The 12,309-nt window shown below is 43.9% G+C and overlaps 1 protein-coding gene across 1 annotated transcript in view; it reads right to left on the bottom strand.

The window, feature by feature from the left end:
- The window catches only part of LOC137310536 (piezo-type mechanosensitive ion channel component 2), a 624,232-nt gene that overhangs the window by 50,151 nt on the left and 561,772 nt on the right, over positions 1-12,309 (bottom strand). The window contains exons 43-44 of the mRNA XM_067978307.1: positions 10,024-10,206; positions 204-435 (exon numbers count right to left, since the gene is read on the bottom strand). Coding sequence (XP_067834408.1) covers positions 204-435; positions 10,024-10,206 — 415 coding nt within the window. The remainder of the gene's footprint in view (positions 1-203; positions 436-10,023; positions 10,207-12,309) is intronic.

Below are 12,309 nucleotides of genomic sequence, written 5' to 3'. Positions count from 1 at the left end.
GAAAGCCATTGCGTTAGCTAATGTTGTCTTCACTACTCTGTTGGACTGTTTCCTAACATGGGGCATTCACATAGGTTTTGTATATCAGTAAAAGTCATAAATAGTTGCATTGAGAATTTTTTCCACTATAAGGAAGCTTACGTATCCACAAAACTTCATCAAATCTTTTTCACGCTTCAAATATCTAAAGGTTTGTGCCTTACCTCTTTGTGACCTATGTGACGACCGATTTGAGATCTGTGAACCTGTTGAGCTCGGTCTTCTGGCTGATGTCTGTTCTGGAAAATGAACATGTATGGAATCCATAGATGCTTGCAAATTAATTGATTTTAGAGAACCGAGAGAGCTCTTCCTATGAGACTCTGGGTCTTCTTCCATTTCATCTTTGGCGGAAGAATTTTCAGTCTTATCATCCTCATCCCATAAACCATGGCACTAGAATAAAAATAAAAAAGTGCAACTTGTAGTTGTAGCCAGAACGATGATTAATACACCATACATGTAGACATAGAGAAAATGTTTCCACTTGTGGGGGGAGTCCAAAACTAGAAGTCATAAATATAAAATAGTCACTAATAAATCCAATAGGGAATTCAGGAGAAACTTCTTTACCTAAAGAGTGGTTAGAATGTGGAATGAGCTACCACAAGGAGTAGTTGAGGCAAATAGCAATGATGCATTTAAAGGGAAGCTACATTAACACATGACGGAGAAAGGAATAGAAGGATATGCTGATAGGGTTAGATGAAGAGAGGTGGGAGGAGGCTCGTGTGGAGCATAAACGCCGGATTAGACCAGTTGGGCCGAATGGCCTGTTTCTGTGCTGTAGACTCGATATAACTCGATGTAACAATATGTTATTTATTGCTCATGTGAATGCACAACGCATGTAATTCGATTCACTCCACATGATATCAAGAAACGGCTGGGTGCACTGGATACAGCAAAGGCTATGGGCTCCGACAACATCCCGGCTGTAGTGCTGAAGACTTGTGCTCCAGAACTAGCTGCGCCTCCAGCCAAGCTGTTCCAGTACAGCTACAACACTGGCATCTACCCGACAATGTGGAAAATTGCCCAGGTATGTCCTGTCCACAAAAAGCAGGACAAATCCAATCCGGCCAATTACCGCCCCATCAGTCTACTCTCGATCATCAGCAAAGTGATGGAAGGTGTCGTCGACAGTGCTATCAAGCGGCACTTACTCACCAATAACCTGCTCACCGATGCTCAGTTTGGGTTCCGCCAGGACCACTCGGCTCCAGACCCCATTACAGCCTTGGTCTAAACATGGACAAAAGAGCTGAATTCCAGAGGTGAGGTGAGAGTGACTGCCCTTGATATCAAGGCAGCATTTGACCGAGTGTGGCACCAAGGAGCCTGAGTAAAATTGAAGTCAATGGGAATCAAGGGGAAAACTCTCCAGTAGCTGGAGTCATACCGAGCACAAAGGAAGATGGTTGTGGTTGTTGGAGGCCAATCATCTCAGCCCCAGGGCATTGCTGCAGGAGTTCCTCAGGGCAGTGTCCGAGGCCCAACCATCTTCAGCTTCTTCAACAATGACCTTCCCTCCATCATAAGGTCAGAAATGGGGATGTTCGCTGATGATTGCACAGTATTCAGTTCCATTCGCAACCCCTCAAATAATGAAGCAGTCCGAGCCTGCATGCAGCAAGACCTGGACAACATCCAGGCTTGGGCTGATAAGTGGCAAGTAACATTCATGCCAGACAAGTGCCAGGCAATGACCATCTCCAACAAGAGAGAGTCTAACCACCTCCCCTTGACATTCAACGGCATTACCATCACCGAATCCCCCACCATCAACATCCTGGGGGTCACCATTGACCAGAAACTTAACTGGACCAGCCATATAAATACTGTGGCTACAACAGCAGGTCAGGGGCTGGGTATTCTGCGGCGAGTGACTCACTTCCTGACTCCCCAAAGCCTTTCCACCATCTACAAGGCACAAGTCAGGAGTGTGATGGAATACTCTCCACTTGCCTGGACGAGTGCAGCTCCAACAACACTCAAGAAGCTCGACACCATCCAGGACAAAGCAGCCTGCTTGATTGGCACCCCATCCACCGCCCTAAACATTCACTCCCTTCACCACCAGCGCACAGTGGCTGCAGTGTGTACCATCCACAGGATGCACTGCAGCAACTCGCCAAGGCTTCTTCGACAGCACCTCCCAAACCCGCAACCTCTACCACCTAGAAGGACAAGAGCAGCAGGCACATGGGAACAATACCGCCTGCACGTTCCCCTCCAAGTCACACACCATCCCGACTTGGAAATATATCGCCGTTCCTTCATTGTCGCTGGGTCAAAATCCTGGAACTCCCTTCCTAACAGCACTGTGGGAGAACCTTCACCACACGGACTGCAGCGGTTCAAGGCGGCGGCTCATCACCACCTTCTGAAGGGCAATTAGTGATGGGCAATAAATGCCGGCCTCGCCAGCGACGCCCACATCCCATGAACGAATAAATAAAAAAAAAAGGTGTCATAAGAACATAAGAAATAGAAGCAGGAATAGGCCTTGAGCCTGCTCCGCCATTCAATTAAATCTTGGCTGATCTTTGACCTCAACTCCACTTTCCTGCCCGATCCCCATATCCCTTGATTCCCCGAGTGTCCAAAAATCTATCCATCTCAGCCTTGAAAATATTCAACGTGTCAGCATCTACAGCCCTCTGGGGTAGAGAATTCCAAAGATTCACAACCCTCTGAGTGAAGAAATTCCTCTTCATCTTAGTCTTAAATGGCCAACCCATTATCCTGAGACTATGCCCCCTCGTTCTAGACTCTCCAGCCAGGGGAAACAACCTCTTAGCATCTACCCTGTCAAGCCCCCTCGGAATCTTGTATGTTTCAATGAGATCACCTCTCATTCCTCTAAACTCCAGAGAGTATAGGCCCATTCTACTCAATCTCACCTCATAGAACAACCCTCTCATCCCAGGAATCAATCTAGTGAACCTTTGTTGCACCTCCTCTAAGGCAAGTATATCCTTCCTTAGATAAGGAGACCAAAACTGTACATAATACTCCAGGTGAGGTCTCACAAAAGCCCTGTACAATTGTAGTAAGACTTCCTTACTCTTGCACTCCAACCCCCTTGCAATAAAGACAAACATACCATTTGCCTTCCTAATTGTTTGCTGTACCTGCATGCTAACTTTATGTGTTTCTTGTGCAAGGACACCCAAATCCTCTGAATACCAACATTTAATAGTTTCTTACCATTTAAAAATATTCTGTTTTTCTATTCTTCCGACCAAAGTGAATAACCTCACATTTCCCCACATTATACTCCATCTGCCACCTTCTTGCCCACTCACTTAATCTGTCTATATCCCTTTGCAGACTCTTTGTGTCCTCCTCACACCTTACTTCCCCACCTAGCTTTGTATCATCAGCAAACTTGGATACATTACACTCGGTCCCTTCATCTAAGTCATTAATATGGATTGTAAACAGCTGAGGCCCAAGCACTGATCCTTGCAGCTCTCCACTAGTTACAGCCTGCCAACCTGAAAATGACCCGTTTATTCCTACTCTCTGTTTTCTGTCTGTTAACTAATCCTCTATCCATGTTAATATATTACCCCAAACCCCATGAGCCCTTACCTTGCATAACAATCTTTTCATAGAATCATAGAAGTTACAACATGGAAACAGGCCCTTCGGCCCAACATGTCCATGTCTCCCAGTTTATACCACTAAGCTAGTCCCAATTTCCTGCACTTGGCCCATATCCCTCTATACCCATCTTACCCATGTAACTGTCCAAATGCTTTTTAAAAGACAAAATTGTACCCGCCTCTAATACTGCCTCTGGCAGCTCGTTCCAGACACTCACCACCCTTTGAGTGAAAAAATTGCCCCTCTGGACCCTTTTGTATCTCTCCCCTCTCACCTTAAATCTATGCCCCCTCATTATAGACTCCCCTACCTTTGGGAAAAGATTTTGACTATCTACCTTATCTATGCCCCTCATTATTTTATAGACTTCTATAAGATCACCCCTTAACCTCCTACTCTCCAGGGAAAAAAGTCCCAGTCTGTCTAACCTCTCCCTATAAGTCAAACCATCAAGTCCCGGTAGCATCCTAGTAAATCTTTTCTGCACTCTTTCTAGTTTAATAATATCCTTTCTATGATAGGGTGACCAGAACTGTACACAGTATTCCAAGTGTGGCCTCACCAATGCCCTGTACAACTTCAACAAGACATCCCAACTCCTGCATTCAATGTTCTGACCAATGAAACCAAGCATGCCGAATGCCTTCTTCACCACCCTATCCACCTGTGACTCCACTTTCAAGGAGCTATGAACCTGTACTCCTAGATCTCTTTGTTCTATAACTATCTCCAACGCCCTACCATTAACGGAGTAGGTCCTGGCCCGATTCGATCTACCAAAATGCATCACCTCACATTTATCTAAATTAAACTCCATCTGCCATTCATCGGCCCACTGGCCCAATTTATCAAGATCCCGTTGCAATCCTAGATAACCTTCTTCACTGTCCACAATGCCACCAATCTTGGTGTCATCTGCAAACTTACTAACCATGCCTCCTAAATTCTCATCCAAATCATTAATATAAATAACAAATAACAGCAGACCCAGCACCGATCCCTGAGGCACACCGCTGGACACAGGCATCCAGTTTGAAAAACAACCCTCTACAACCACCCTCTGTCTTCTGTCGTCAAGCCAATGTTGTATCCAATTGGCTACCTCACCTTGGATCCCATGAGATTTAACCTTATGTAACAACCTACCATGCGGTACCTTGTCAAAGGCTTTGCTGAAGTCCATGTAGACCACGTCTACTGAACAGCCCTCATCTATCTTCTTGGTTACCCCTTCAAAAAACTCAATCAAATTCGTGAGACATGATTTTCCTCTCACAAAACCATGCTGACTGTTCCTAATTAGTCCCTGCCTCTCCAAATGCCTGTAGATCCTGTCCCTCAGAATACCCTCTAACAACTTACCCACTACAGATGTCAGGCTCACCGGTCTGTAGTTCCCAGGCTTTTCCCTGCCGCCCTTCTTAAACAAAGGCACAACATTTGCTACCCTCCAATCTTCAGGCACCTCACCTGTAGCGGTGGATGATTCAAATATCTCTGCTAGGGGACCCGCAATTTCCTCCCTAACCTCCCATAACGTCCTGGGATACATTTCATCAGGTCCCGGAGATTTATCTACCTTGATGCGCGTTAAGATTTTCAGCACCTCCCTCTCTGCAATATGTACACTCCTCAAGACATCACTATTTATTTCCCCAAGTTCCCTAACATCCATGCCTTTCTCAACCGTAAATACCGATGTGAAATATTCATTCAGGATCTCACCCATCTCTTGTGGTTCCGCACATAGATGACCTTGTTGATCCTTAAGAGGCCCTACTCTCGCCCTAGTTACTCTTTTGCCCTTTATGTATTTGTAGAAGCTCTTTGGATTCTCCTTTGCCTTATCTGCCAAAGCAATCTCATGTCCCCTTTTTGCCCTCCTGATTTCTCTCTTAACTCTACTCCGGCAATCTCTATACTCTTCAAGGGATCCATTTGATCCCAGCTGCCTATGCATGTCATATGCCTCCTTCTTCTTTTTGACTAGGGCCTCAATCTCCCGAGTCATCCAAGGTTCCCTACTTCTACCAGCCTTGCCCTTCACTTTATAAGGAATGTGCTTACCCTGAACCCTGGTTAACACACTTTTGAAAGCCTCCCACTTACCAGACGTCCCTTTGCCTGCCAACAGACTCTCCCAATCAACTTCTGAAAGTTCCTGTCTAATACCATCAAAATTGGCCTTTCCCCAATTTAGAATTTTAACTTTTGGGCCAGACCTATCCTTCTCCATAGCTATCTTAAAACTAATGGAATTATGATCACTGGTCCCAAAGTGATCCCTCACTAACACTTCTGTCACCTGCCCTTCCTTATTTCCCAAGAGGAGGTCAAGTTTTGCCCCCTCTCTAGTCGGGCCATCCACATACTGAATGAGAAATTCCTCCTGAATACACTCAACAAATTTCTCTCCATCCAAGCCCCTAATGCTATGGCTGTCCCAGTCAATGTTGGGAAAGTTAAAGTCCCCTACTATTACCACCCTATTTTTCTTGCAGCTGTCTGTAATCTCCATACATATTTGCTCCTCAATTTCCCGTTGACTATTTGGGGGTCTGTAGTACAATCCTATCAAAGTGATCTCTCCCTTCTTATTTTTCAGTTCTACCCATATAGACTCAGTGGGCGAACCCTCGGATATATCCCCTCTCACTACTGCCGTGATGTTCTCCCTAATCAAGAACGCAACTCCCCCTCCTCTCTTACCTCCTGCTCTATCTTTCCTATAGCATCTGTACCCTGGAACATTGAGCTGCCAGTCCTGCCCCTCCCTTAGCCATGTTTCAGTAATAGCTATAACATCCCAGTCCCATGTACCCATCCATGCCCTGAGTTCATCTGCCTTGCCCATCAGACTTCTTGCATTGAAATAAATGCAGTTTAATCTAGACTTCCCTTGGTCTTTGCCCTGCTTTCTCAGACCATCTGTCCGGTCATGTTCTGTACACTCTCCCTTACTGCCTTTTGTTTCTGTCACCACTTTATTTCCCACTGACTTCCTGCATCGGTTCCCATCTCCCTGCCACATTAGTTTAAACCCTCCCCAACAGCACTAGCAAACACTCCCCCAGGACATTGGTTCCAGTCCTGCCCAGATGCAGACCGTCCAATTTGTACTGGTCCCACCTCCCCCAGAACCGGTTCCAATGGCTCAGGAATTTGAATCCCTCCCTCTTGCACCATCTCTCAAGCCACGTATTCATCCTAGCTATCCTGTCATTCCTACTCTGACTAGCCCGTGGCACTGGTAGCAATCCTGAGATTACTACCTTTGAGGTCCTACTCTTTAGTTTAACTCCTAACTCCCTAAATTCAGCTTGTAGGACCTCATCCTGTTTTTTACCTATATCGTTGGTGCCTTGTGTGGCATCTTATCAAATGCCTTTTGAAAATCCAAATGTACTACATCCACTGGTTCCCCTTTATCTACCCTGCTAGTTACATCCTCAAAAAACTCTAATAAATTGGTCAAACATGATTTCCCTTTCATAAAACCATGTTGACTCTGCTTACCCATATTATGATTTTCTAAGTGCCCTGTTGCCACTTCCTTAACAATGGATACCAGCATTTACCCGACGATTCATGTCAAGCTAACTGGCTTGTCGTTCCCTGTTTTCTCTTTCCCTATTTTCTTGAATAGCGGGGTTACATTTGCTATCTTCCAACCCACTGGGACCGTTATAGAATCCAGGGAATTTTGGAAGATCATAGCCAATGCATCCACTATCTCTGCAGCCACCTCTTTTAGAACCCGAGGATGTAGGCCATCAGGTCCAGGGGATTTATCGGCTTTTAGTCCCATTAGTTTCTCCAGTACTTTTTTTCTACTGATATTAATTACTTTAAGTTCCTCACTCTCATTAGTCCCTTGGTTCCCCATTATTTCTGGTATCCTTTTTGTGTCTTCTACTGTGAAGACAGATACAAAATATTTGTTTAACGTCTCTGCCATTTCATCATTCACCATTATAATTTCTCCTGTCTCAGCCTCTAAGGGGCCAATGTTTACTTTTGCTACTCTCTTCCTTTTTACATACTTGTTCTTACAATCTGTTTTTATATTTCTTGTTAGTTTACTTTCGTATTCTATTTTCTCCCTTTTTATCAATTTTTTGGTCATCCTTTTCTGGTTTCTAAAACTCTCCCAATCCTCAGGATTACTACTCTTCTTGGCAACATTATAAGCCTCTTCTTTCAATCTAATACTATTTTCCCATGGAGCTTTTATTTCTCAATGGAATGTACATTCGTTGAGAATATTGAATTGCTTATCTACTGTCATACCTTTTAATCTAATTTCCCAATCTACCTTAGTCAACTGCCCTCTCATACCTAGTGTCTTGAGTGATTCATCCATTGTTGTTAACCACAGGACCAAGACCTGACTGGCTTATAAATCATCCTAATCCTGAGAATGTGTCGCTATTTATAGAAAGCACAGTTTGACAACCATTCAACATAAACAGTATTTTAAAAAGAGAGAACAATTGCTACCATTTTTCATTAACTCAGTATTTTCAGCATTCTGAATGGTTGTGACTTTATCATCCAATAGTTAGTCACGTGGGGGATGATTTTAATTTGGGAGATAGTGTAAAGTGGGTGAATTTGATTCAGCCGCATGTCATACATCTCTCCCGATTTCATTTCCATTGACTTCAAAAAAATTGAAATCTTGAGAGATGAATAACGGGCGGCTGAATTGGTTTGCCCATTTTGCACTATCAGCCAAAATCAAAATTACACCACCCCGCCCCCCCACTGTCAGTGAAACAACAATGATTTAGTGAAATAAATTGGACTTTTTTTTAACAGCAGATAACAAGGATATCATTTGCTTTTAGATTAAACTGTAGAAATCATGCTAGCTCATGTTTAATGGTTCATTACTGATTGAAATGAAAAATTCCCTAAAAATAAGTAACGTTGATTATGAAGAGCAAATTCTAAATATGTAAAATATGGAACAAGACTCATTCCATGTTCGTAAAGTCTAGGTGAAACGCATTTACTTAACTTATTTTAATTCATAGGTATTTATCGAAGGTAGTTCAGTGGGACAACACATCTAATCATCATTGGGAGATGAGGAAAGTTTATGGTTCTTGAGGCAATATTAATCAGAACGCCAGGATATGTCCTACCTTTTACGATTAGTGGAATGGTATCTTTATTATTGAGTACAATGAGTGCTGGGATCTCAGTTCAGTGCTTCAACTGAAGGACAGTAACAAAATCAATTGGCTCAATTTGTCAGATGGGACATGTTTGTGGTCTTTAATTAAATTTTAATTACTACTGAATGTGGTGTATTACCACAATCCTAATTCATCACCATATGGCTCCAATACACTTAAAGTTATGTTCAAAGAAATGTGTGCTTATATTCGTGCAGAAAGTGTGAGTGTCTCTTTACACGTACTATGTGAGTGTGAATATGCCTGTGTTGAAGCTTTGTGTTGGGGGCAGTGGGATCCATAAAATACAAATGCTGAAATAAAAACAAGCACTAATTAGGCCACAGCTTGAGCACTGTGCACGGTTCTGGTCACCACATTACAGGAAGGGTGTAATTGCGCTAGAGAGGGTGCAGTGGAGATTTACGAGGATGTTGCCAGAACTGGAGAATTTTAGCTATGATGACAGGTTGGATAGGCTGGGGTTGTTTTCCTTGGAACAGAGGAAGCTGAGGGGTGATTTGATTGAGGTGTGCTAAATTATGGGGGGGCCTAGATAGAGTGGATAGGAAGGATCTATTTTCCCTTAGCAGAGGGGTCAATAACCAGGGGGCATAGATTTAAAGTGATTGGTAGAAGGATTAGAGCAGAAATGAGGAAAAAAATTTTCACCCAGAGGGTGGTGGGGGTCTGGAACTCACTGCCTGAGAGGGTGGTAGAGGCAGAAACCCTCAACTCATTTAAAAATACCTGGATGTGCACCTGAAGAGCCGTGACCTGCAGGGCTACGGACCAAATGCAGGAAAGTGGGATTAGGCTGGATGGCTCATTTCTCAGCTGGCGCGGACACGATGGGCCGAATGGCCTCCTTCTGTGCCGTAAATTTTCTATGATTATCATAGAAAATTTACGGCACAGAAGGAGGCCATTCGGCCCATCGTGTCCGCGCCAGTTAGCTGATTAGACGAGAAGATAAGTTAATGCTTCTGCTGTAACCCTTCACCAGCTCTGTGCTTTTCCTGCACATTATATTTTATGAAATGTGGACAGATGTGGTATATTTGAGAAAACATCTGCTTTTCAATGCCTCACATTATAACTTTTTTAAATCATCTGTAAAAGAGCGCATAGAGATGCAGGATCGACAGCATATCTTTCCTTCAGGAATGAATTGACAGAATATTACCTTTAGAATGGATCGGTGAAAGAATAGTGCCAGCAGCTGTACAAGGTCATAGTGCACGTAGCCCTCCTTCTTCTCAATACCAATTATATTTGGGACAAAATCAGGTTTTTCTCGCGTTGTAATCAACATCTGATTCCATGGGAAAAATTCGAACTGGAAAAAGTACTTGATCCCAATTGTTACCTGTAACAAGATGCAATGACATGGTTTGTCATAGCAGTTGCATTTGTATTATCGCCTATTCCAATTCAAGAAAAGCTAAAAATGCCTGTTCACTGGGAAATATGGAAAAAGGCCAGCATATTGTTTTAAACAATGATGTTTCTATTCCAGTCATCCACAGTTAAGATTGTACTTTGAGAGGAATAAATGAATCAGGGATGTAGGGTTTGCTTGTATTGAACCGAAGTCTTGTACATCAGATTTCTGGTCAAACTCCCGAAAGGATATCAGGCTGCTTTTCATAGAATCATTGAAGTTGAAAGCACAGAAAGAGGCCATTCAGCCCATCATATCTGTGCTGGCTCTTTGCAAAGCTAATCCCACTGTCCTGCTCTCTTATCATCTTTTGCTTCAAATGTTTATCTGCTCTTCCCTTAATAGAGCAATAGTCTCTGCCTCAATTATTCTTTTTAGCAAAGCATTCCATGCTATAAGAAATTTCAGTGTAAAGAGATGTCTACTAACTTTGTTCCTCACTTTCTTAGTGACAATTTTCAATTGATGAGCTTATGTCACTGACTCCCCAACCAGGGGAAATAATCTTTGTATATTCATCCAACGAAAACCCTTCATAATTTTAAAAATCTCTACTGGATCTCCTCTTAGCCTTTACTATACCAATGGAAATAGTCCCAGTATCTCAAGTGTGTTCTCATAATTATAGGGCAAGAAATTGGGCCGTGTAGCGCCCGTTGTTCCAGCACTAAATGCCAACAGCACGTAAAGCAAGGAGAAAATGGATACAATCAGTGGGCAACGCTGATTTAAAGTGACAGACACCATTTTGGGACTTAACGCTCAACTCAACGCACAGTCTTAATCATGACCATCTGAACGTGTCTTGGGAGTGCCTGGAGGATCCCCACCAGCGCTATTTAAAGGGTCCTTGCAGGATTTACAGGTTAGTGGCTGGATTATTGCTTCTGGCAATTTGTAACAGTTTTTGGAGGTCTCTTACACTTGAATACTAGTGTAAGGAATCTTACAACACCAGGTTATAGTCCAACAATTTTATTTCAAAATCACAAGCTTTCGGAGATTATCTCCTTCGTCAGGTGAGTAGTGAATGAGAGGTTCTCAAATCGCATATCTTATATTAGGCTGGGACACCATCACACCAATCAAAGGTGTCGTTGGTGTTCAGACAGGTTAGCCACGGCAAACAGTAGGTCCCAGTATGCTGAATACACAATGTGTCAAATTACACAGACAGAGAGAAAGAGACCCGAAAGGCAGAGAGAGAGAGAGAGAATTTCCAGTTGTATTAAAAACAGATAACTTTTTTTCGCTGGTGGGGTTACGTGTAGCGTGACATGAACCCAAGATCACGGTTGAGGCCGTCCTCATGGGTGCGGAACTTGGCCATCAATTTCTGCTCGACGATTTTGCGTTGTCATGTGTCTCGAAGGCCACCTTGGAGAACGCTTACCCGAAGATTGGTGGCTGAATGTCCTTGACTGCTAAAGTGTTCCCCGACTGGGAGAGAACTTTCCTGTCTGGCGATTGTTGCGCGGTGTCCGTTCATCCGTTGTCGCAGTGTCTGCATGGTCTCGCCAATCTACCATGCTCCGGGGCATCCTTTCCTGCAACGTATGAGGTAGACAACGTTGGCCGAATCACAGGAGTATGAACCACGTACCTGGTGGGTGATGTCCTCTCGTGTGATGGTGGTATCTGTGTCGATGATCTGGCATGTCTTGCAGAGGTTGCCGTGGCAGGGTTGTGTGGTGTTGTGGACGCTGTTCTCCTGAAAGCTGGGTAATTTGCTGCGAACTATGGTCTGTTTGAGGTTGGGTGGCTGTTTGAAGGCGAGTAGTGGAGGCGTGGGGATGGCCTTAGCGAGGTGTTTGTCATCATCGATGACATGTTGAAGGCTGCGGAGAACATGGTGTAGTTTCTCCACTCTGGGGAAGTACTGGACGACGAAGGGTACTCTGTTGGTTGCGTCCCGTGTTTGTCTTCTGAGGAGGTCTATGCGATTCTTCGCTGTGGCCCGTCGGAACTGTCGATCGACAAGTCGAGCGTCATATCCCGTTCTTACGAGGGCGTCTTTCAGCGTCTGTA

This window comes from Heptranchias perlo, chromosome 3, assembly GCF_035084215.1.
Source record: "Heptranchias perlo isolate sHepPer1 chromosome 3, sHepPer1.hap1, whole genome shotgun sequence".
NCBI lineage: Eukaryota > Metazoa > Chordata > Chondrichthyes > Hexanchiformes > Hexanchidae > Heptranchias > Heptranchias perlo.
Note: the sequence above shows the minus strand (reverse complement) of the source record. Positions and strands in the feature narration are given on the sequence as shown.